This window comes from Puntigrus tetrazona, chromosome 19 (assembly GCF_018831695.1).
Source record: "Puntigrus tetrazona isolate hp1 chromosome 19, ASM1883169v1, whole genome shotgun sequence".
In the NCBI taxonomy this organism is placed as follows: Eukaryota; Metazoa; Chordata; class Actinopteri; order Cypriniformes; family Cyprinidae; genus Puntigrus; species Puntigrus tetrazona.
In genome coordinates, this window is record NC_056717.1 from 1,027,637 (window position 1) to 1,054,458 (window position 26,822).

Below are 26,822 nucleotides of genomic sequence, written 5' to 3' on the forward strand. Positions count from 1 at the left end.
TTGGCTCCAATAAAGACGAGAGAAGTGCAGAGTGAGAGAGAGAGAGGAAAGAGGGATGGAGACCGCAGGGGTCACGTCTGCCAGCATGTGGCCGTGTGGAGGGGGGAGAGTCAGCGGGTTTGTGGGCACCACAATGCTGCTTTGATTAACATCATGTTCAAGTCACATCAACATACGCTGTAATCCATGCTCTGAAATAAACCCTCTTTTTCATCTTCGCCCCACTGCTTCAGTCTGAACGAGTGGAACAAAAGGATAAAATTGAGTCAAATCAAATTAATTGTGTAATTAAAAAATCAGTTTAATTTTCCTCTAAGACAACAATTCCGAGCTTTGTTCTCTTTGGCTGTGGCAAATTCATTAGTCCCGAGTTTATTGTTTGGATTGCGATTTTTGAGTGTTGATAACTGGACTAGACAAGTAATTTCACAGTGTATGTGTCTGCATGTTTGTTGTGCTCAGAAGACACACAGCTGGTGTAACACAGATCTGCAAAGGCCTTAGAGGCTATACAAGGTGCCTGAGCTTAAGATCACACCTCTGGAGATCAGAATATACTCGCCTGCTAAATTTATCTTAATGCGCAGGATAAAAATGTGCCTGGTAATAGTTATCTAATATTTATCTGGCTGAACATTTAATTTTAAACCTGAGCTTTACAGATATAGATCCTAATGCAAGGACATCACCCCAAAACTATATGTGTTTCTTTCTTTTGTGGAACATAAAAGAAGGTATTATGACGGGGGGTTTTTGTCAATAAAACTGAAGCCAATGACCTTGTTGATGCAAATGCTATGCTTTACGTATTGCACTTATGTTTGTTGCTCCATTTGAAACTTCAAAGTGTATATTTGGGAAATACATACATTTGGATGTATAGTGGAAAATTATAGTAACAATTACTTTAATAGGTTGCTGATTTCTATTGTTTATTATGCCAATTCTGACATTGATGGTGATGATGATGGTAGTGGTAATGATAATGACTTTCGCAGTGAAGATGATGATGTTGATGACAATTTTCGAAAAGCAGCTGTGTTCTGTTATGATTAATAAATCAGACAATTCTTAAGATGGTTTACTTTTTTAGAAATGTGTTCGCTAGGATAGTAAGACGTAAGTGTTTGCTTGTAAAAGTAAAGCTTTGTGAAAATAGAAACAAAATACTGTTTTGTATGTAAAAACCTTTTATCGACAGAATAAAACATTTTCTCAGAGTGGAAGAAATATTGAGTTCTGATATGTAAAGGGTGAATGATAATGATAGTGAGATCAGTTCAAAAAAGAAAGAAGAGCAAAAGCAGGGAAAGTGGAAAAACAGGGACAGGGAGAACTGGAAACAGTGGAGAGAAAAGGCTGCCAGAGGATTATAGTTGGAACATATTGGAGAGGATTTAGTGAAATTAAGGAAGATGAATGGATAAATAGAGTGCTAAAGAACAGCACATGTTGGAACTCAGCACATAATGCTTAAATGGAGCATATACAGTGGTATGCCAAAGTTTAGGAACCCAACTGCAGAAGGAAACACAATGCATTAAGAGCAGGGTTGAAAACATTTGAACAGGAGGAATATTTCCAAATTAATCTCATTTAACATTTCAAATTCAACAACCACAAATGGCGAATTTTAATTATGGCCTTTATTTGTAAGGAACAGAAAAGAGAGAGAAAAGGAGATCAAATAGCATGACGAGGCAAGAGGTGATCTAATAAGATGTTCTGTCTGGTCACTCTAATCTGTTAATGTCTCCAAACCGACCCGCTGATAACACAGCGAAGAGAATGTCTTTTTAATCTTGCAAACAATGACTTACAACCTCAAACCAATAATGTGTCTATTTTTAGCTGTGCTGAGTCATTGAGACCATTAGTCTGCCTCCTTGATAGACAGAGTGGCAGTGACAGTCAAGCTAAATTTAAAGCTGACGTAAAATTAAAACTTGCTCTACTTTTTTCCTGATAAACCATTTAATTGAAGTGCATGTCACAGTATTTCCAAAAAAGACCATTTTAGAACTACTTTGACATTAAACATGTACATCAATGCAACATCTACAGTATCAGTTTTGAATGTTGCAAAGATGGTAACAGTTTAGTACTAAATACAACAAATTAATACTAGATAAAGTGTGCCTTTAAAAAGGATTGATTTAAGGCAGACTATAAACAAGCAAATGTCTATACTTTCCATTACTCTTTCTAATATTAGAACAGTGTGCATGTTTGTTTATGTGCGCATTTAGAACTGTACGAGTCATGAAAGCTTAGCAAAGATTACAGTGTGCATGTGCACTAGACGGGAATCAAATACAAGAGGATTGAAGTGGATTGCAATGTTCTAGGAGGCTTACCATGAAAGAGTCTGTATAGCTGCATTTGACTAAAACTTTAAGACAACAGGTTGATTGGAGTGATACATGTCAGTATTTCATCCATAAAGATGGGTAAGATTTGGATTAGAGAGGATAAAGCTATTGTCCACTGTGACATGTGACTGAAGATAGATCAGTTTGCACGGCTGGTGCATGAGCTCCATCTGTGTGTTTAGTATGAAGTGATTAGAAAACCTTTGATGGTCTAATTCATTTGCTGTAGGTCTGTATGTCACTGTTAAGTAAGGGTTGGCTTACGCTTCTTCTCTCCTGGTAATAAAAAAAACAGATATAGCAGTCCATTCTCCTACATTTTCCCATCCACATTAGAGATGGGACGTACAGCACATAGTAATTGCATTTAATTGGAAACAGAGCGATGGGGCCGCAGTCATGGAATTGACCGTTATGGTTATTATAATGTTCTTAGTTCTTCCTCAATTTATGAGATTAACCAACCTAATCAAGCTAACTGGTATATGATCCCATAATGCAGGAAGAGGTTTGCTTATGATTGTAAAATAAAGCAATAAGGCAAGGGAAGCAGTATGTTAGAATTATTATAAAAGAGTTAGGGAAGTTTAATGCATTGTGTTTTACAGTGGTGGTGGATTTTAACAATTGAATAGTGAGTCTGGGACTATAAAATAAGTAATTTAGTATGCTAAATCTTCTGACCAGCTGCTAGGAAGTTTGACTAGCATTTGTTAAATATAACCACAAATTATGTATTTTGTCTCCTCTTAGTTGTATTTTGTTCTAGAAAATGGCTGGTCTTATGACATTCTTCATGCTTTCGCCCCAGTATTTAAAAAGGCATTGTTTATTAATACATTCTGAAAAAGCTTGTTCCAAAATGTTCATTATTAGTTGTTCCTATACTTTTTAGCTGTCACCTTTTCAAATCCCACAACAACCTGCTTTTCTCACAAACAGCATCTTAAGAACAAAAACAAGAACATTAGGGGCTGACCTTAATCACAGGTGAAGTAATCACATTAGGGAGAGACATGGATAGAGCACATGGAGCATAGATAAGACCCTTACTCCAATTACCTTTGTCACATTTACCCTTTTGTTAAATTTACCTCAGTGAAACACAATAAAAATCCAAGAGATGATGGTGCAGAATCATATCTAAACTTGTATAATAAATCAAATGATATCACCTTTATTTAGCCTCATTCACCCTGTGTTAAGCCAGCCAACAGTATTACATGCACTCAACCACATATAGAAGCACAGCACTTTCTCCACAGCTCATTTTGAATCACTGCCCATAGGAGGTCACTTAGAGGTCCACTTGCCAATTGAAGTAAAAATCTAAAATCTATAGGGATATTTCAGAGGCATTATGATTCGTGACAGAACTAACTTGCTTTTGGTGTGAGCCAAAGTCCGCTTGGTTTCAGATTTTGGCTAATTATGATCAAACTCAGGTTTGGACCAGCAAACCATACTTGAGTCCACATGAAAATATAGACTGGGATACAGTTAGTTGCTTCAGTTGATACAGAAGCAATGCCTTATGAACTCTGAAAGCGAACTCCTGAATAGAAATGTAAGTAACATTACAAATTTGTCAGAAAAGATGGCTGAAATGTGTTTAAAATATCTGAAAACTAATCGAAATGTCTCATGTGTCCTTTAAATCTTTTAAAACGTATAATAAATGGGTGGCATCGCATGCCATGACTGGTCAATTAAGTACAATGTCTGGACGATACTGTTCAAACTTCTTTTGAGTTTTTACTTTCAGCATTTATGAATCCTATAGAAAATAAAGCCAAAAGGAGAGCTGAATTCGGCTTGAGGTACTGCACAGATCGATCGGTGTGACAAGAAAGTACTGTGAGAATGATTCGACAGCATGCAGAGGTTCTGCTTCATATATCTTTTGCTTTACTTTGATGTAAAAAAATATATCAGTCTGTGCGGCGTTGTTTCAAAACAAACACACAAGAAACCAGACAATTTAAAAAAATCTGGCCAGGACAAAATCAGGTTGTATGGCCACCCCAAAACTGTGGTTCCACCAAATAATCAACATGAGAACAGTCTAAAACTTTTTTTTAGACCAAATGAGTTAAAATGCATGGAGTAGGAGCAAAGGCATCCTTGATTAGCCTCTCTTTATAGCATGCTTTCAATCATCCACTAATGATCGCAAAGCTAATCAAGATTCTTTCCTCCCTCTGCTACCCTTGTACTCACACCCCAAAGGTATTAGAGCGTTCTCCGTGTAGGACAGGGACACACTCAATAACAGCTCTACTTTATGCAAATGCATGCTAACCTACTGTGGCTTCTGTGAGACAACACACGGGCAAATGCACACACTCCCAAATGCCCTGCAGCAATGCTAGTGCTGTGCTCAATATCAGGGCCAGTGTGTCAGCAAGGCAGCGTGTAGAAAAAGCACACTCAACATTACAGAAATCAATCATGCCAGCCCCGTGCTAAAAACGCTAACACTTTACCTGTTTAGCAGCCTCCAGGTCTGTTTTTCTAAAGGGCACTGACCATGCTACTATGTCCTTTTCAAAAAACCACGAAGAGGGTTAAAGGTCATATTGTGTGCCAGCCATTTAGCAGAACAAAATACACCATCAAGGAGACAAAGTACACCATTTGTGGTTATATTTAGTAAGTGCTGGACAAACTTCAGCTGATCAAAAGTGGATATTATACTAGACTACTTAGCATATGATAAAATAAATATAAAATCCCATTATAATCATAGTAGGGAGAGCATTATAATAGTGAGATAGTTTTAACTAATACAGCACATTTTTTTTTACTGTCTGACTTAAAAAAATAAAAATATTCATAAGTAGGGTTCCTTTTTTAAAGAAAGAAATATTTTATTTGATAACAATAAGAAATAATTCCTGAGCAAATCAGCTTATCAGAATTTCTGGAAGAATCATGAAATCAAATGAAGACTAGATTAATGACTACTCAAAAAAAACAAACAAACAAACAAAAATTTCACTGACCCCAAACTTCTAAACTGTAGTGCAAGTTATGATTTAAAACTGTTTTGCCCTTTGTAAACTTCTAAAGTTAGTATACTTGTTTCCCAAAAAGCTTGAGATTTAAGGTAAATATTTTCTGTGAACAAACTTTTTTTGTGTAATTTTCTACTTTATTGCTATAAATATGCAAAACAACAACAACAACAAAAAGATTCAAATATATTTAGAACATATAAAATGCCAGATTTCAACAAAAGTCCCACAGATATGCTACAGTGTAAGCAGAAATTTAAAATGTACATTCACCAATAAAAGCTATACTGATGTACCTCCCTGCCAGCCATAAGGTTCTGCAATGTCATTGTGTGTCCTTAAATGACAAATCATGAGGTTTGCCCAAGCTACGCAGCAAGTATATTGTGGGTAGACAGACAGATCTGGTAACAATTTGTGAGCATGATCGTGATATTACGCATCAGTGATGACGTTCTTCCTGGCAGATTTGCACACACAGAGGGCACCTTGAACTCTGTAGTCATAAAATGACATGGCATCAATTTACAAAGGTTGGGAAGAAGCCTGCGCTCCCACAGTAATCAGCTCAAGTTCCAATCAATAGGTGGGAGTCCGCCTACTGAATAATTCAACACAAACGCTTTCTCAAACGAAGAGAGCAAAGAAGCCATGGAAATTATATAAACCTCAGTACTACTATAATAGAGGACAATTAATTTAAAGGGTCAAACCATTAGATGAAGTTCATCTGAGCTTAAATCCATTTGAAAGGGCTTGTGTAAACTTGTTTAGCTATTTTTCCATCTCTCATCCTTTGTTTTTCTTGTATTTAGACGGATACAGCATGCATTTGTGTGTTAAAAAAAAAAAATTAAATATAAATTTATATATATATATATATATATATATATATATATATATATATATATATATATATATATATATATATATAAAAACTCTCATATCATTCTGAACCAGTATGACTTTTCTTCTGTTGACCACAAAATATGATGTTTCTCAGAATGCTCTTTTCATACAGTGAAGGTGAATGGGGGCCATAATGAAAGAATCCTAAAAGTAGTCACTTTCACTGATACCACAAAAATGTATAGCTGCACTATATATTTAAAATCTTCTGAAGTCATATAACGGATTTTTTTTCATTCAACAGACCACAAATTAAGTTGTTATTGGCTGAAACAAATGCAAAAGCCTCTAAAAGCCAAAGATAAGTCAAAAATAATATAATGACACTCTCAACACGTTGTATATGTTTATATAAGTACTTTGACTTCAAATGTACTAAATCCCAGTCTCAGCCCATTCAGAAGTGCTTACCAGTTCTTACATAGAAACCTACATATAGCAACCAGAAAGAAATGACAATTAAAAAAAAAAAAAACGACTTTTCAAATATATCCTTTTGTTTTCTACATAAGAGAGTAAATCATATGTGCCTTCAAAGACACAAGTGAGTAAATAATAAAAAAAAAAAAACACTGCCCACAAGCTTGGGGTCAGCATAGTTTCTAAATTGTTTTGGAAAAGGCAACTTTCTTTCTTAAACCTGGGATATTGATGTTCAGAAGCTAAAAGAGCATTATGCAAGATTAGATGGATTATAAACAAATGCAAAAATAGAAACGTGGTATTCTGTGGCATATGGCCTGGTGTGGCGCCTGATACGGTGGCCGTATGGTGGAACAGCGCTGTGAGATGGTGCCATTTTTTCACACCTCAGATGGGGCGAAGCAGCCACCTCTCTGGCAAACCCACAGGGCATCATTTACACCGCCCGAATGTGGGAAGAGGGGGGAGCTCTGTCACTCTCAGAGTCACACACACAAACTAAGACGATCACAATTAAACATCCATAGCAAGTGTCACAGTACAGACACTCTGTAAACAACCACCGCTAATGAGCACCTCCCGAATAGATGCTAAGCGCAGATCTATGCGAGATTTACGTGACGTGATGTGCATATAGAAATGCATTGGCACTAACATTGGAATATGTGTATAATTAGTTGTTGGTTTGCATATCTGGACCTGTATTAAGTCAGCATGCATGTGAGCACTACAAAGGAATTGCTAAAGCTGGAAACAGAGCCACTGTCACTAGGGACTCTTTGATGCCTCTGCATGCCTTATCCCCATTCATGCTAATAGGGCTAAACACAGCAGATGGGAAAGCGGTGGCACCTTAGGAGAAAAGAAGAAAGGGAAGGAGGGGAAGGATGTATAGGTGACAAGTGCGAAAAAAAAATGCATTTGGATCACCGACATTGTGCACTTAATAAAGCTTAATGAACATTTTAAATAATGTCCTAATAACAATTTAAAAAATTTGTTAGGTGATACAAATGTTATTATAAAAACTAAAGCAGAGGCATTATAAAGGGATGCGGTGGAAGACAGAGCCTCATAACCTTACTTTGAGAACTGTGGAATGCTATCTGCCTTTGAATTAAAAAAAGATCTCATCTAATTGCCTTTTTAAAAGAGTTTGTCAAAGTTTATTCACTGTAGAACAGCTGAACCAGCCTGTCTTTTTGGTTTTGTTTTTTCATCATTTGAGTCATTGTTATCAGGTTGTACTGCTGATTTACCCTAACTCTATATGAAATAAAAGGTCCCCACCATGATACAACATGTTTTGGTGGTTCTAAAAAAAAAGTGTACATGAAAGTAAAGAACAGGACATTCAGCACAGTCACTGGAGGCAAATGGATATTGCTATGAACTTAACCCAGTTGACAGCCTATGTCTAGACATACATGCTTTCAAAAAATCACATGTTAGTTTCATCTTTTAATAAGAACTCCATTCAAAAACATGTTAACACACCGTCCTCCGTAGCAAGCATTTAAGAGAGAGGTGCTTAGTGCTAAAAAAAATATAAATATATATATATATATATATATATATATATATATATATATATATATATATATATATATATATATATATATATATATATATTTATACTTATATATATATATACTAATTTTTTTCTTACTTTATATATATATACCCTATCTTATATATATATATATATATATATATATATATATATATATATATATATATATATATATATATATAAATTCTGACTTTAAATGGATAATTCACCCAAAAATGTAAATTCTGTAATTAATTACTTCCCCTGCCGTATCAAACCCATACAACCATTGTTCATCTTCAGAACTCTTCATTAAGATGTTTGGATTCATTCTGAGAGTTATCTGACCCTCCAATAGACAGCAATGTAAATAACAAGATCAACATCCAAAAACGTAGCAACGAGTCCATCGGGGTTCAACCATAATTTTACGAAGCTACGAGAATACTTTTTAGAACAACAGAGTAATTAATGTCAGAATTTAAATTTTTTGGGTGAACTATCCTTTAACACTGAATAATCTAGTATTCCTAGATTCTGAAAATGAATGAACGGTACTTTTAAATTACTTTTAAAAGCACTGCACATGTTTTCAATCGACAACACATTACCCATTAGCTGATTATTTGTCAGTTGCCTTTTATTTGTGTGAAAATAAACATTATCGTGCATGTGCGAGTCTTATAGCATGTTCAAATGTCCCATGCCGCTGTCTGTGGAATATTAAAACAAAGAATTAGCAAGAGCCTTTATTGAAATATGCATGAACACAGTTGTGCCAGGCTTAATGATGTGTCTGAATTAGCAGGTTGCGGTCTCATGCAGAGAAGGCGGATCTGAGGGGCTGGGTGAGGAAGACAGTGTGAATGTGAATGAAGGGTGTGGATGAAGAAAGAGAAACAGCCTTTGTGTGAAAAGGCTTCATATTGTTTTAAAAGCATTTGATTTTATTGTATATCAGCATGTCTCAGATGCTAATGGCCGTTCGCACACTTGGTAATCTGGCTGGATAACAAAACAAAATCATCAAACTAGAAACCGAGATAAACAGTCGCGTCTGACGTCACGCGATTGTTAGGAATGCATTTACTAATGTTTTCTGAAATATATATTAGCGCTTCTAAAATAACATATCTCTCAGCACCAAGCGAGATGACTAGTTTCCAGCGCAGCACTGATGCCATAATCCATAAACACTTCATGAGAGCTTAAATGTGTTTTAGTGAAGGCAGAAGTCAGCACCAGATTGGATTACGGATGGGTGCTGCCTGCAGGTTCATTGCTTTTTTCCCTCCAATGATGACCTACTTTTCCCTGCCTTATGCATGAATCTTTGTTTATTAGGTATTTGCCTGAGGGTGGGGATATATCCTGATTTGTTTATTTTACCTATCCATATCATTAAACAACCCATGAAAAAGGTCTGTAATTGAATGTTTACATCTTGTGTAGATGGTGATCAAAGAACCCAATCAGTATTCAAGTAAAGGTAATCACGTAAATGCAACCGTATCAGATTTAGCAATCTCATGATTATCCACACATGAATGCTTCAGCATATAGAAATGATCTTCACTTTTTCTTGATAAAAGCAACCATTATTTAGAAGTAATTTTAAAGAGAATGCATGTGTACATTTTTTTTTCATTATTACACAATTACATTTGAGTTTTTCATTATTACATTTTATTAATAATGTATTAACCACACAATTACATTTGAGTCTGTACTTGTGTGTACTATAAATATACACACAAGCATGTATATATATATATATACTTACCTAACACTGTAATCACTGTATCTCAATAAAAAGCTAATATTTATTTACTTACAGAAAACGATTTCTTTCAACCAGACTATGAGTCTTTTGTATCCTGGAACTTTTCACGTTCATTAATCCATTTTGAAGGAATGGTGCCCCAGATGTCTGCCAACTCCTCATGATGATTTGTCTACCCCTCATAATATTTGTTTAGATGCATTCATTATTTTTGTTATTATTATTTTATTTTTATTTTTTGAAGGACATCTGATTGAGTGTATATTAAAAAATAAAAAAGCAATCCATGCATTTTCTGTAAATATTCAAGTTGTGCATTACATGATAAAGGATACGTTTGAAGATATAAGAATTTTTTTTTTTTTTTTTCAGCGAGCTGGAGATAATTCATGTTGCAAACAGCTGCCGAGAAATCCCTGACATTTTCCTTCCAACTGTTGGTAGATGTCCTTTTTTATTAAAGGGCTATTTGAATAGTAATAATGTAAAAACTGTCATGCATGACAAGACAAATGTTTTTTGTTGTTGTTTTTTTCATCTGATTACCTTATCTCTTCTCACGGTGCATAAAGTGACGGCCTGCTATCTCTATTATTGCCCGAGAGCGCGTTTCCAAGACATCTCTTTTGCATTCAGCCGGAGAGTTTTTTGACATTATCGGGATTCGATGACAAACTCATGCTCTTACAAATTGGTTTTAAAGGGACCACTGTGACAGTCAGAAAATAACCAATGTTAATATTTAATGCTAGAGTGTCATTTCATGTCCTGAAGAGGGAAATAGCTTCAGCGGCCTCAAGTTACAATGGTTCACTGACCCTAATGGAAGTGGCAGACAGGGCAATAAAACAAAGAGTATCAAAATGAATAGTCAAGATCACGTTTCAGTATCTCCTCTGGTGAAGCATGCCAACGCAAATAAATAAATAAATAAATCAAGTACATTACATGCGGTTTCTTCTTTTGCAGACAACACACAGTGCCGAGTCCTCTCGCATTTTAAAAAATACAATAGCATATCCTCAATATGCAAATGAGTGCCTCATAATCACCTTGTTTTTGTCTCTCTCTCAATCACTGCTATTCTGTCTTCCAGTTTTTATCTAATTAACATCAACGGGTGCAATTATATGGAATTGAATTGCTTAAGAATTGAATGAAATACAATGCACGGCTAGTAGTATATACTTGTCAGACATTTAATTTCAGAACTAATAGTATCACTGCATCCCTTTGCTCCTGGAACATTTTCCACAGGAACTGTCTCCCATTCAAACACAAGATCATCAGTAAGGCACCATCTATTCAAATACAATACTTGGAAAAGAAAAACATTTTATTTGTTTCAGTCATGATACATAGTCTTCAGTGGTGTATTTTACTTCAGCTGGAGAGGAGGTGGTGTACTGTCATGAACACAGAATCGCTGTGACTGGATGCAATTTATGGTAAAAGCCTCATTGAGATGTGTTCAACTGTACAGCATCACAAGATCAAAGAGCTGAGAGCAGGAGAGAGAGAGAGAGACTGAATCCCAGCTCTCCTCTGAGGTTTGAAACACACTCACAGTGTGTTGTGCGCACATGGTCATAACTGGGTGATAATTCAATTCTAGTCATGTATTTTTCATTACTGTCGAGAACCTGTGGGTCTATCCTTAGATTAAAGAGCGCATATGTTAGAGAGCAACTAAACATTCAAATAAGACATTCAGTATCGCATGCAATTTGAACCGACGGTCCAAAAATCATGTTAAGAAGAAAGATATTTTCGTACCATCGACCTATGATTTTGGGTAAAACCATTTCTAAAAACAACATCCTTTAAAAACTTGATGGCAACAACCGAGCACATTCTTCGTGCATAAACAGAGATGGATTTAGCAAAACCTCAAACCACTCACTGTTTGGCTATTTCCAGGCCTGTGCTCAATTTTCCAAGCAAACCAAAATTACCCACAATGCATTAATCGCTCCTCAGAGATGATGGTCACGGTTAGAGGGGGCTGGGATTCAGAGGGAGCTGGTGGTTTAATTTCAGCCAGAGACGAATGAATGACAGCTAAAAATCAAACCCGTCAAGCTCACAGACACCACTCTCAATCTTAATAAGTCATAATATGCTGAGACTGTATGTGCTATTGTGAATAAATAGTGTATTCTGAAACCAGAACTGTAGGCTAATCAATTCAACTACCAATTCTACAACCGCTTCACTTTAGAATAACATCAAACGGGTAGCAGAGGCTTTTTCATACAGCTGACATTTCCTTTGACCTCTCGGAGCAAAGTCACGTGGGTATATAGCGGATGAAGTAGCGTACAGTGGACAAATACGGGAAGCTACACACAGCACAACGCCTTCACAAAAGAATATCAATTATGAGCCAAACAGAAGAATAGCCTTTGTTACCACACAGTCAGCTTCTTAAATGCATCACGTATCAGGCTTAAAGAAGTTAAATATCAGGCTTAAAGAAGTGCAACCGACAACAGATGAATCTGTCAATTCAGCTAGAAAAGTGAAGGAGATAAAGAGAGAGCAATACGTTGGGCAGTGTTTCAACAGTCAGTGTGAAGTGCTTAGTACGCCAGCAAATAAAAACAGAGGAAATAATGGGCACTACTCAAGAGCCAGCTGTGTACCTCATATAAACAAACACACTAAACAAATGACCTCCATTCACAATCATTTAAAATTAGACAGGAGTAGGGGAAGAAAATAATGATTTAGTAAGGAACAAATAAATACTGTTTGGTAACGGATTTGTATTTATTTTTATCTAAACAAATAGACACAAAAAACTGTTCTGTTCTGTTATCATACACTATATATTTTGGCACCATATTGCCACATTACTTATAATTAATATATAATATAAAAATAATATGATTTTAATATAATTTCTTATTAAAAAATATATAACAAGCTTTATTGATATAAGTTTGATATAAAAAGGCAGTGAAGACCACACACAATTATTTTGATAATTTAAATGTATTATATTAAAGATAATGGCTCTATTTTTTAAATAAAAAATAAAATGTCTAAATATTTGAATAAAAAAAAAACAAAAAAGAAAAAACACCATATAAATATGGTGTCACAGAATAAGAATTGAGAACAACAAAAATTGCAGTAAAAAATGCATCAGTGTTGATCAATGTATGGAAGAGTTTAACTTTAAAGTGAATAACCTTGTTAGAGTTGCACAGAATAGTCTGTGTCATTCATCAAAGGAAAGATTCAAAGATACTTCTTACAAAGATAATTCAGACGGATTCTTACCTACACACATAAAAAGAAAATCCCAACTGCATCTATAGTAGGACACCTGCTGTTCCAGTCAGACTATGAGATGGGTGAATGTGGTGGTAAGAACCAAGGATCAGCTTCTCTCTGCCAGCTGAGTTCTGCTGATGCTGCACAGTCTTTTTGCTTATTTCCCTTTTTAATGAGGCTGAACTTCAAAGGAGAGAAAAGGACGGCTGATTGAGCTATGGTTCTTTGCTTGTTTGTTTCATGGTTGTTTGACTTTTCCCTTTAAAATTGGCTTTTAGGTTCTCCATGGGCTTCTCTGACAATGAGAGATCAGATGTAGTATGTAGACATGTAGACTTCATTTTTCTTGGGCTGTCCGTGCCGTTCCATTAAAATGAAGGACAGCTGGAATTGTAGTCGGTGGCATGGAGAGAACCGAAGGCGAAAAGAAGGGCTGTGTTATTGTGTCCCACTGTAATGAGAGCGGCGAACACTTCATCACTCACGCACCAACTCTCTCGCCGCACTGGATGATGGGTGTTTAGTGAGCGCAGTCCACTTCTCTCTGCTGATTGCTCCATCTATGTACAAAACATTTCTAACAAGCTTCTTTATTATTTTGTCCATGTTCTGTCATGAATGAGTCTGACAGAAATAGCGTTACAATCTCCATCACTGCAAATTTATACATTCGTATTACGCCACAATGTTCTTTTCCAAAAAGTGTGTCCATGAACTGTCTGACCTCATTCTTGTTTCAAAGTGCTTCCGTTTATTTATTTCTTTATTTACTTCTTTATTTTATAATTTTTTAAGCAGTAAAATGCAGTGCATGTCATGAAGAGCAATTTGGTCACTCTTTACTTTAAGGTCCAATACCCTTAACTACAACTTTTGCCTCAATAAACTTCTTGCTGCTTATTAATGGGATCATTTGATGTGATTTCAAGTTTTCCTTTCTCAAGCTGTTAGTGCATAGATGAGATCTTACAGACAAAGTTTCAAAACAAAAGAGATGTGTTTTATAAAACGTATGACTAGTCCACGCCCCTTTTCTATGTCACGGTGTGGGTTTATATTCATAACCCCACCCAAAGGTTTACGCAAAGAAAGAAGGCGGAGGTATTATTCTCGCTGTAGTGTTGTTGCCAGTGCCATATTCAGGAGATAATGTGTGTCGTTGTGAAAGTGAAACTACTTTGTGCTTCCAAAGTATACAGTATACAACTAGAAATCAGTGGTTAAGTTATATTTACAACACTGTTTCAGAACTGTTCTACTCAAATATTAGAGTTTGTTCAACACATTTATGGAGGACTCATGCTGGCTGTGCACAGGGACTATAAAGTGAGGCAATTCCAACTCTGCAAGGACAGTATGGTGCTTCTGACTCATAACTGGTGTTATGTTTATGAAGAGCAATGCAACATGATGTGTAAAAATACATTACTAAGACATTATAATCAGTAATTTATGTCCCCACTGGATGCCATCAGTGCCTCATTTGTAATGTTTTTTTTTGTTTTTGTGGCATTGCGCCAGGATACAGCATCATGTTATGGTAAGGGGCATAACATTTCTGTCACATGCTTGAGGCACTCAGCCAATCACAATGCACTGGATATCTGGCCAATCAAAGCACACCTAGATTTTTAGAATAATGAGCATTATGTGTTTTTGAACTGCATATACACATTGCATTACACCAAATACATATAATAATGTTCTATTTAGCAACATCATATGACCCCTTTAATATTTAAAGTAGTTGTTAAGTTTAGGTTTTTGGATAGGTTTAGCAGAATGTGTGATTATAAGTACTAATAAATACTATGTTAATATTGACAGTTGGTCCCTATCCTTTTACAGTAAATTTAAATAAAATAAAATAAAATAAATAAACCAGACCAAATCAAACAAAACAAAGGTATTCAAACAGTGTTCATTCCCATCATTCCCAGATAGAATAGATTGTCTTCAGTCATTTGGGGCAAACAAACAAATAAAAATGACAGCTGACAGCACATAAGTGCATGTGTTATTCTTCATCATAAACATGAATCACCTCAAACCAACATTCCATCATCCCATGCCTTATCACATCCTTCAAAACCGTCAAGGCTACAGCTGGCGAGGGGCACTATGTAGTGTGACTTGCATCTATCACACACAAACACCTCCTGAATGCAGAAGATCAGATCTGGAGAGACTCATCCAGTGCTGCTCTTGAGGAAATTAGGAGGGAGCAGAGCTCAACAACACACAGTTGAGCAATCAAGATCCTGAATGGAATAAAGCCAATATTGCTGCATGCCATGACTGATTATACTTTCGGGGAAAAAGAGCTTGATAACAAAATTCACTCTGCAAATGTAATTCTATAACATCAAATGTCTGACATTTTAGTGTGCATAGTGAAAATCTCAGCAACTGCGACGCGTGATTGCTTTTTTTGTTCAAAGAGCATGGGAGAAAATAATGCCAAACAACCGCCTCTGTCGTGTTTGCCTGGACATTCAACAGATAATGAACTACAGTCACTGTACTGACTTTATTTAACAGTCCTCACCATGAACAATCAACTAGGCTGTAAAAATGTATGCAGATTTCCAGGAATGGACGGATGTGCTTAATAACCTTGGTAGAGATACCTCAACCTCAATTCGTATAGCATATACACTGCTTTTTCTTATTAAGACAAGTGTTGACAGAACATAACATCAGATTCCATTAAACCCATTCCATCGCATCTTTGACAACTGACACCAAAACATGTCGCAGTTCAGTAGTTTCTTGGAAACTTTTCCAGACAACATCTGCAGCAAAGCAACATCCAATATGGAATAGAGGGTGACCGCAGAAGGACTGGTGGGGAAATGAAGTGGAAAGGCAGATGTCTGCAGAGGACAGTGAAAAAGTAGGCGATGAACGAGACAGATGGAGAAGGTCCATGGCACTGCCATATAAAGGAACTGACTACACATTTAACAGAGTTATTAGCACAATTGTGTTTTAGACAATAATCAGACCTGTGCCAAACCAATTCCTCTTTATTTTGCTCAGAATCAATGAAAAAAGTGTTAAAATTGCATATTAAATGTATTATAATAAGCTATTTTCTCAGTTCCAGTGAGGAAGAAATACATCATGTTGTATAGCAATTCCAGTAATCCTCTGAAATGTTTAAATACTGTATCACATTTGGAACCATATAGCAAATATGACAAAAAAGTATCTCCAACTGCAATATGGAGGGATTTGTTGTGCTGACTAGCCTGTTAGGAATGTAGCGAGGCACCTTTCTTCTGCGTGCAAGCCTGTGTACATTTCAACATTTGATGTCAATGCCACAAATTAAATTCAGGTGCTTGCAAACTGGAGAAAGGTACCCTGCTTTGTGCCTGACAAGAGCAATTAGTAGAAACCAAAACTAAAGCCTTCAATATTAGCCATAAAAATAGCTTTTGCTGGTAGATGCTTTAGAAACACTATAAAATGATCCGATGTACAACTATTCCATGTCAGGAGTGGGAAAACACTCCAGTAAAGCACATTTAACAGGAATATTGTGAGTCATGAATCATCCAAGGGGCTGCTCTGTGTGCTGCCACAGCTGTGGATGAGGCATTGGACATTGTAAACAACCCCAAATAGCATCATACACAATGCTGCATAACTAGATTATGAGAATATTATGGAAACGTCCATGTGTGCCTATGGGAAAATGATACATTACACATACTCATACCATGTATATACATGACCATTTCAAGTGTTATTAGAGGCATAGTGTATTGCAATACAAATACAGTATACATTAAAGGCGCAGTTCAAAAGGCTATAATAACAAATCTTCTTAGGATGCTCTAAATAATGTTTTTGAATAACCTAATCTATAATCCATTGAGCATGTATATATGAGTAATGCTGGACTTAAAGCCTTACCATTTAGCATTACAATTCTGTCACCGACAATTTTTCTTTATCTCCTGTACTTTAAATATATCTTTATGTATTTCTTTAAATAATTAATTTTATATTTGATATGCAATATAAACAACATAAACAAAGTGTGTGTGTGGGCTTGGGGGGTTGGCATGACATATATAAAGATAAGGAGTTGGTTAGATTACTGTGAAATTCCAATAACTGAACCTTTTTGAAGCAATAACATATATTTTCCACCAATTTTCTACCATATTTACTTGTCAAGACACATTCATTTCTCATAACCACTCACATACTGACTGCATTATATGGAGGAGTTTGCATAGTAAATTTGACTGAAGCAATATCATTCACGGTGAAGTATTCTAAACACTTGAAAGCTCTCAAGATCCTCAAGTTGTACTTAAGTATTTTGTTTCAAGCTGATGGGCTCATGTAACCATTTTACATAAATTTCTAATAGAAAGTTTCACTTTTGGGACATTTTCAGCCACTGAATACATAACAAGCAAAGAGGCAAACAAAGTAGGCATACTGTTATGGTGCATTGTGGGAAAACGGAAGTCTGGGGGCAGATCCATCGGGGAGTGTGGCTGAGTGCTCTGTGTAACTATGATGAATTGAGGGTCCCTGGTAACTCACTTACAGTAAGCCCTGCAGACCTGGCCATGAAAAACGACATGGATAAAATGTTCCTCCTTTTTCAGCAATGTTTGTCTTCTCACTTTTATTTCCCAGAAAATAATCTATTTTAAGCTCCCAAAGAAGAGCAAACAGAAGAATATCTACTAGGTTATTAAAACATCAAAAAATAAAAAAATAAAGTGATATGATTTTTTTTATTTATTTATTTATTTATTTATTTATTTATTTATTTATTTATTTTTAGATTTTACAGAATTTTGGCAGAGATCCACCTGTAAGCACTGGCCACATTTCAACCCCAGCCTTCTGTTAAAGACATGCATTGATTTTTTTTTTTTTATGAAAATAAAATAAAATAATAAAACGTTTCAGCCACTGATGACAACCACTACAACTCGACAACTTAACAAAATTGACAAAACTGAAGAAAAAAATCACTTTTGCAAACAATTAAACTAAATTAGACTAAATTTGCTATATATATATATATATATATATATATATATATATATATATATATATATATATATATATATATAAAAAAAAAAAAAAATGTCTCACCTATCCCCACTATAAATAACACATGTGCATGTTAAGCATAAGGGAGGTGAAAATAAGAATGGAGAAGTGAAAAAAGGAAAAAAGTTGTTGAGTGGGTGGCAGAATAAGTATGAATTTGACTAGTTACCATAGTGGAGAGATGCTAACCTTTCTACATCATCATACTGCTACTTCTGCCAATGTGTTTTGCATGTGATTTTGTTTTCTTCTTTTTTAAATTATGAAGACTTGATTGAGGTTAAAGAAAAAAAAAACATACTTTCAATTGTGTTTAAAGAGTAAAATAAATGTTAATTATGCAGGCCTACACACAAATTTCATTGTTTCATGATGATCAGAATTTTGCCCAGCTGACATTCACACTTTATGCTCACTCACAAGGCAAGGGGCTCTGTAACTTTCAAAATTTTCATATAGTTACCTAGCTTGATACTTTACAGTTCTCAAACTTCCTACAACTCGCCATTCGATCTTAACGCTTCTTGGATTCTAAAAGGTCACATCAGATTACGCTTAGCTGATTAGACAGACAGGAAAGTCCCACTTACACCCAAACTCACTTATTACACTCAGCTTTCGCATCAGACACCCAACAGTGAACCAAATGGAATCAAGTCTTCATTACAAATGTGAATGCGAATCCAAAAAAACAAAACTGCAAAATTACTATAACACAGTTGTGAACACAATATATTATACACAATCACACATTTGGAAATGAGTGTGTCAGCATTCATCCGTTATGATATTTTTGGTCTGCCACTATAATTAAAATCAGTCTAAACCTTGAGGTTACCTATCAGAGATATTATTTTGTTTCTGCTACAGTGCCAACTTGTGCCGCCCATGCCAAAAGCTGCAGGTGTTTCATTGTGTGCGAGACAGCGATCATCTGCGCAAATGTGTTTATCCAAGCGCGCTGTGAAAATTTAGCACACCACCAAAGAATCAACTAAGATGACAAACAGTCTTTTTGTTCTTGTTTATTCGCCATCTTTTACTCCCACCTCCACCAGGTTCTCTCCTATTAGCGTCTGTAGCACAGATCTAGAGCCAGAGCTCAGCTGCTGCATGGCTCAACCTGTCTGCTATTTATATCTCCATCAGAAAAGTCGCTATGCAATAAAGTATGGCACTGCTCAGCTCAGCTCCTTAGGGACAAGCTTGGCACTCAAGAGTGTTTCTAAGACATACAGTAACATAGCAAGGGATGGGAAAGTTAGCAAGTGACATACACACTGCAAACTTCTTTCCTCAATAGGAAATGCATTTAGCATATGTATAGGGGTGGGAGAATAAAGACACAAATCGTCTCTTTCGTAGAATTATTCGTAGAAATGCCTTTTATAGGTGGCATTGGACAAGAAGTGTATGACTCAGGTGTTGATTTAAAGCGGTTTAACATAATGACTGCAATCCCTTTGCACGTTTCAGGAAAGCTAAGCGCCCTTGCAGGAACGTGAGCTGTAGTAAGTGAGTGAGGAGAAAAGCATCAGGAACACATTGTGCTGTTCTGCTAAGTACTGTCATCAAGTCTGAAATCAAAAGGCAGTTCTCAAATTAATTTTAGAAATCATTATCAGTTTATTTGGTGCTACTCACTATCTAAATAAATGCAATGTCTGAGGAATACAAATTTGTCAGTGGAAAAAAAAAAGCAGAAGCTGCCTTCTCAGCATCTTCTGTCAGAAAGCTGCCTTTAGATATGAAAAAAGGGTTTGCGCCACACACCCAGGTAATTACAAACGCACCCCAAACCCCCGCACAAGCAAGCGGCAATCCATTCTTAGCAAACTAATGAGGTGCGCGAGTGCAAGCGTGCATGTGTGAGCAAAAGAAAAGAGAAAGAGAGAGAGGGGCAAGTGGAACAAATCACGCTGTCAGTCTGTCTTTTGTCATCTTTTGGCGAGCACTCATCAGGATTCTCCCCTCGCTCTCCAGGACGAAAGAAGAAGAAAAGAGCAAGAGAGCGCACAGATGCTAAACTAAAGAAACAAATGGCAGCGGGAGGAGATGACCTAGTGCAAACTGCTAGAGCTGAGATCATTGATACGGACAATTAAAGAGGAGAAGCGTTGAAAATGACAAAAACCATAAGACGGCTAAACAGCCATGTGACAAGGCTGTTGTGTGAGGCGGACCATTCTGGGTAGGCGGCACTTGTCAGGCAGGTTGTTGTGAGCAGCTGGACCATACTCAAGTAAAGTACCCAGACAAGCAGCAGCAATTTGGCACTTGATGAATCCGAAAAGTGAATTCCATTTCATCCCTCCTCATAATGGTTGAGCCTAACTCGGCACACAAAATTCATGCTGATGGCTGGGCATAATTACAGCTTCATCGCCTAGGGAATGTTTGCACACTTCCATATGTTTTCCTCCTCTATTTTTCTCCACTATTAGCCATATCAGAGCACACTGAGCCAAGATGCACATGGATGCATTCTCCCCAGGATCCAAGAGCCTAAAGAGAGTCTTGTTGCATAGTCCTCAGGTAGCACATTTGGTATTAAATTCTCACTGCGTTAAAATGTTTGAATTAACCACTTGACACTTAGCCTCCTGCCACCGATAGATCCAGAATGTTCTCCTGCACTGACATGCCCTTCCAAAACCCTTTTAACCTCAGGGTCAAAGGTTGACCTAAAGAAAAGAGTGCTGAAGAAGAAGGTGAAAGGTGCTGAAAGAAGAAAACAGAAGGGTGGACATTAGTGAATGGGGCAGTAAAGGCAGATTCACACATTCTGAGGAAATAAAAGGCGTCTCATCTGCTGGACTGGATGGGTGGGGTGAATGGGGGAAGGGTCCTAGCGGACTCAATAGCTTCCTCCCACATGTATGCCACTACTAGGCACAATGCTGACCAGGGAGAGAGTTCAACCCTGTCGATTAAGATCAGCGTGTATGTGTTATTTCAGGCAGCTGTAGGGCAGAGAGTGGCCCACATAGAGGCCCTGGAGAGTGACGGTCATACAGAGGTAAACCCCTGGAAGAGAAAGCAATGCAGTTAAATCACACGCTAGGCAAAGCAGCATCAAAACTCAAGACTGTTTGCAATAAACTCAACAAAATGAAGTCGTGATCCCAGTATGGACTTCACAGCAATAGTGTTAAAAAGGGGGCAGTTTACAGTGTAAAATTGGAAGATACAAGGCAATAAACTGGGCCAGACACTTCCCTAGAGTCTTCAAATACAGCCTCACAGCCCTGAAAACAGGGACGTGTAAAAACAAACTGCACTGTCAAATCCTTCAGGACTGAAATAAATTATAGATGATTGACAGCTTGCAGGTTTCCACCCACTCTTAGAGTCTAAAATTAAAGAGTCTCATGCTGCTGTGCCTTTCCGAAATGCAACATTTAAATGTGAAATGAGCAGCCTTCTGGCGACCCAATAGGTTACTGATATGTAAACATGGTGCCGTTATTTGTTGATGTATCACTTTGTAGCCTAGTTTCAATAAAACTTGGGAGTATGTTTTGAGTAAAGAAAGTTACAGTGTGTTGTCAAGGTACATATCTCAAAACATTAAAAATCTGGTTAAATATGAAATCATCTTTTGTATAATAATAAAAGTGACAAAAGTGCTGCCACCACCCTTCTCTTTCTAGGACCATTCAAGGGGAACTACAGAATATGTTTTTCCTACAATAAACTCTCTGCTGACTGGTGAACATCAGCCTCTGTACTGATGCACACTGCCAGGGCCATTTGTCATAGCCACAAAATTTATTGTGCTCTCATCAAAAAAAAGGATTTGTTCCCATGTGAGTCCTGTAGATAGACTAACACTGTTGTACAAGTCTCTTCTCGCTTCTCCCCTTGTGTACCTACATATCAAAACACGAAAAATACTGAGTGAATAATAGGAAAACTGGAAGCAAAGAAAAAACAACAAGGGGGAGGAGATGGGTGCTTTCCACAAAAGCTTGCTTGAGGATTGCTTAACAGGACTTGCTTGGGATTCTGAGGTCAAGCACTTTGCAAACACTCGGGGTTGAGTTTTAGGACTTACTATGTGTGTATTTATGGGAAATGCGAAAGCAAGGCTCTGCTGTATGTAGGTTAACTTGCTTCAGCCAATCTGCTTGTCCTGCCTCACCCCATAGTTAATCTCCTGCACTCAGTCACAGTAGTGGGGGCAGGATACTGCACCACGCTAACATGATATTCCAAGTACCACCAAAACACTACACTAAACAAGTAGATCAATGTGAAGAGATACTGGGATAAAAGTAACAGTCACTTTGCCAGAAAGAAAGACATAAAAATATACATCCTCTCATTAAACCCTCACATAATTTGAGTGATATTATTTGACTCATATAAAAAGCAGATGTTATATATAGTGTGTTTTTTAAATAATCTACACCCATTTCTTGGATCTATGGATCTATTGAAGACCTAGATCTCCTGATTTGCACACATTGATCAGACTCCTTCTGAGTTAGACCAAATAGTTCAGAATTCACCATTGATCGTGCGGGATCACAATTCTGTCCAGCCGTGAAGCTGTGCATTGATCAACTCCAGCAGGACACCAGTGGCCCCATTGCACCCTCTTCATTGATCCAAAGATTCACCATTCATTCCCGCCTGAGACCCTGGTCAAATGACCCATTGATCTGTGCCCAGACCAGAGGAATCATTTCAGTATTCCAGTCCTATCCCACCCCATCCCATCATATATCCAAAACAGACTCACCCCCCTTCAGCCTATTCCAACCCCCAACTTCCACTGCTGTTGATGTCCCATACATGACAAATCTACATCCTGATAGCATCCAAAAAGCACAGCGCTGAGAAAAAGACACCTGCTCTACATTCCACCAAACACATATTTTTTACCAGAGCATGACTCTGCAGGTACTTAAAAATGGTACATTTTCAATATTCACCTACCAAACCTTGTGGAAAAGGAATTCCCAAGGCATCATATTTGTCATTTGACCATGCTGTTTTTGGAAAGCTTATCCATGGCCGATGCTTAATTATTGTACAATCACACTAATCAAGTTCAAGCTTGTTTAAAGAATCCACCATACCTCTTATCTTGCAGGATGTGCTATGGGGGCTACACATTTCATAAAAGTGTGGTGATTTACCAGCAAATCGAAGACCATCCCACACATTCTGAAAATATCAAGCAATCTTCAGCAACAGCACATAAGTGCATTTTATTTCTAAAATGTCTTTACCTTGAATGCACAAAAACATATAACTACCACTGCCTATTAAAAGCAACCTCCAATAAATGTACTTCCACTGGGACAATCTAATTTTGAGTCAGCATCAATTTCGAATCACATGCCTGTCTCTGAGCATAACAGAACACACTCAAAAACCAAATAACATTTAAGATTTTCAGTACAGACTTGTGATTAGATAAAAAAAGCAATACCTGTTTGCCAGATGTAGGTGGGTTTTGTGCTGGCGACTGTTTGAGTCTGGACATCCCAAAGCCCAAAAAAGAGCAGAGCTACTCTGAAGAGGGTGGCAAGAGACCCTGCTGAAGTGCCCCTTCCTCCTGCTGCCCTGCTGGCCAGCCCCATGGCTTTAGCCCGGCCAGATAAATCCACGCGGCTCAAGTCTGGCCAAACAGACCCGCACGATACACACACAGCAGGAGATGTATGCACGAGAAGATGCGGCACAGGGGAAAGTGTGCCTGCTATTGTCCCTCTCACTCTTCTGTACGCGGTTCCTCCAGGAAAGGGTAATCCACTTGTCTGTGTCTTTCTCCACTAACTCCTCTATTTTCCCTCCTTTTATTTCTTCTTCTCTGTGTTCTCTGGGTCAGTGGAGAAGAATGAGGTCTGAGTGGAGGAGAAAAAAATAAAAAAGCCAGAGGAACAATAGATCCCTCAGCTCAGCGCGCTGCTTGTGCGGCTACTGCGTCCTGGCTCAGCCTGGCTGATACAGCACCTCCCATTCCCCCCTCCTCTCTCTCGCTCGCGCTCACTCAAACTGTCTCGCTCTCCTTTACTAATCCAGCATCCACCTGCAATCACTCTCTGTTATCACTTTGCCCCGCTATCAAGGGTTGCACTATTCTTCACTCAAAAGGGAACTGGGGTAAGGTGCCGGGGGCCGAGGTAAGAAGCACGTGCATCATTGTGGTGTATGTGTGCTGATTTGGGATTGGTTGCTAGACACGGAGACACCAGAGTCACTTGCACCAGCTGGGACTAAAAGCTATAAAGAGATGCAAAGGAAAGATAATGCTGTGAGTGTGAAAGAGAAGCGAGAGAGAAGGGAAAGGTGAAGGGAGGGGGTCCGAATCTGACGGCAGGGATAGTGTGAGAGAGAGAGGATTGCAAAAAAACAACCGAATGAGAGTAGTAAAACCCTTCATGAATATTTAATGTGAGCCCACTCTGACCTTGATGATATTCAAACCATAGAAGGGGTGCAGTGTTATGAGTGTTATAAGATGCTGTCTCCACAGTCATTACTGAAACAGGCTGGGGAATCACACCTTTCCATAAACGCCAGGAGCCTAGGTCTTCAATCTATTATGAGCAAATTCCAGAAACGTTTTATGAAGAGAATTATAGAGAGATTAAAAATATCAGCCCTGCATATGAATATGCCTACTTTTCTGTTACATGTGACAAGCACTGTGTCAAGTTTGTCAGAAAATGCAGTAAAAATTAAACATTAGGAAAAATACACTACGCAAATGCATACTTAGAGAACCCAGGTCAGATATTAAAATATATTAAGAAGGTACATCTAATAAATGTGTTTACATGAACAACTAAATTCTGAAACAAAACAACATAATGCAACAAAATCACGTTGACATACATAACATATGGAAATCATCCAACTTTTCTGATGTCAAAAAATAACCCAACTTGAATAACGATACGCACCAAATAAGCTGCCAGCATGCCAGTAAAGGTGTGTATAATAATAATGAGCAAATGTATAAATAGGCCAGCTAGTAATGCTTACATGAGCATACACATTTTTATATTAGTAAACATACTTCTAAATGAAGCAAACATACAAAGACTTTGAAGACTAATTACTAGCTTATTTAAGTTTAGAATGATTTACAATGCAAGAAGAAAAAAAGTTCTCTATTTACCTAGACCTCTCTTAATTCTCAACAACATTTCCTACTGTGTGATATGCACTCCCCTCCTTTATATTCAGGGCTGGATAATGTCCGCTGGAGTCATTTCACAGTGATTAGGGTAATGAAGGACAATGCTCACCCCCTGCTAACTACCAACACAGAGAGCAAACCATGGAACAAATTAGCCAAGCTGTAGCATTAACAGACAGCACTCTGACCGGTCCCTACACGCACACACACCCATTCATATAACCTGGCATGGGGCCAAAATGGAAGCCTATGTCAACTTCATATATAATCACAATACATCAAAATAGATGTAATGGAATGATTGTGCTAAATACTTGGCCATTAAAATGGATAACGGATGCATATCTCATCTTACATTGTGATATATTACATTAAACCTAACTTTTATTTTAATGAAAATGATTACAACATTTTTGAAAAAGCACAGTATTACTCAAAAAAACTATGTTACATTAATTATTAAAGTGTGCACTTTATGCACAGATTTAAATGAAAAACCCTACTAATCGAACGAAAACCCTACCAATCAACAAAGAGAAGAAATCTTGGTAAAATTACAAAGCTTGGCTCAGAAGCTCAGGTGGGCTGCAGGGGTTGATGGCTAAGCCTAAGGTGGCCAGAAGCCAGGGCCAATGCACCTGAACCTGATCCAGATACTGTAAATACTCTTGTTAATTTGAAGGGACAACATGACACCACTGTGGGTGGATTTGTCGTTTAGCAGGCCCATCATATTCAAAGCATTTCACAACAGGATTGGATGACGTGTTTAAGTGCACAATGGCAATACATAATACCTTGCTTTTACTAATAGTAAATCCATTTTAAACCAGCAACCTTAATATTGCAGGTCACAAGGCTTCAAGTAAAGTTAATGATCCTATCCATCCTCTTTCCCAGTTGTTGTGAGATACATTAAAGAAGCCAAGAGAGAAAGACAGCTCTGATTAGTGACAATCAGCTGGGTGGGATTACAGATACAGCTGGCCTCCTCAAAGAGTCAAAACAGACAGTGCTTAACTCAGTGATAAAGCCATGCTGTCTCAACCATGGACACAAATACACATACCACACACACACACACATCCAAAGCACAGCATGCGAGACACTGATATCCACCACTGCTGTACCTTAATACTAGAGCTCAGCTAAAGAGAAGAGGAGGGGGTAAACGGGGGTGGGGAGGAACAGATTGAGAGGAACAAAGCAAAGCTTTTGAGGGCAAAAGAGTATA

At 37.5% G+C, this 26,822-nt stretch overlaps 1 protein-coding gene across 1 annotated transcript in view; it reads right to left on the reverse strand.

Annotated features, from left to right (window-relative positions):
• thsd7aa (thrombospondin, type I, domain containing 7Aa) overlaps positions 1 to 24,488 on the reverse strand; it is a 34,970-nt gene extending 10,482 nt beyond the window's left edge. The window contains 1 exon segment of the mRNA XM_043217895.1: positions 23,873 to 24,488. Within this exon segment, the coding sequence (XP_043073830.1) occupies positions 23,873 to 24,023 (151 nt within the window). The 5' untranslated portion in view covers positions 24,024 to 24,488.
• Between the last annotated feature and the right edge of the window lie 2,334 nt (positions 24,489 to 26,822).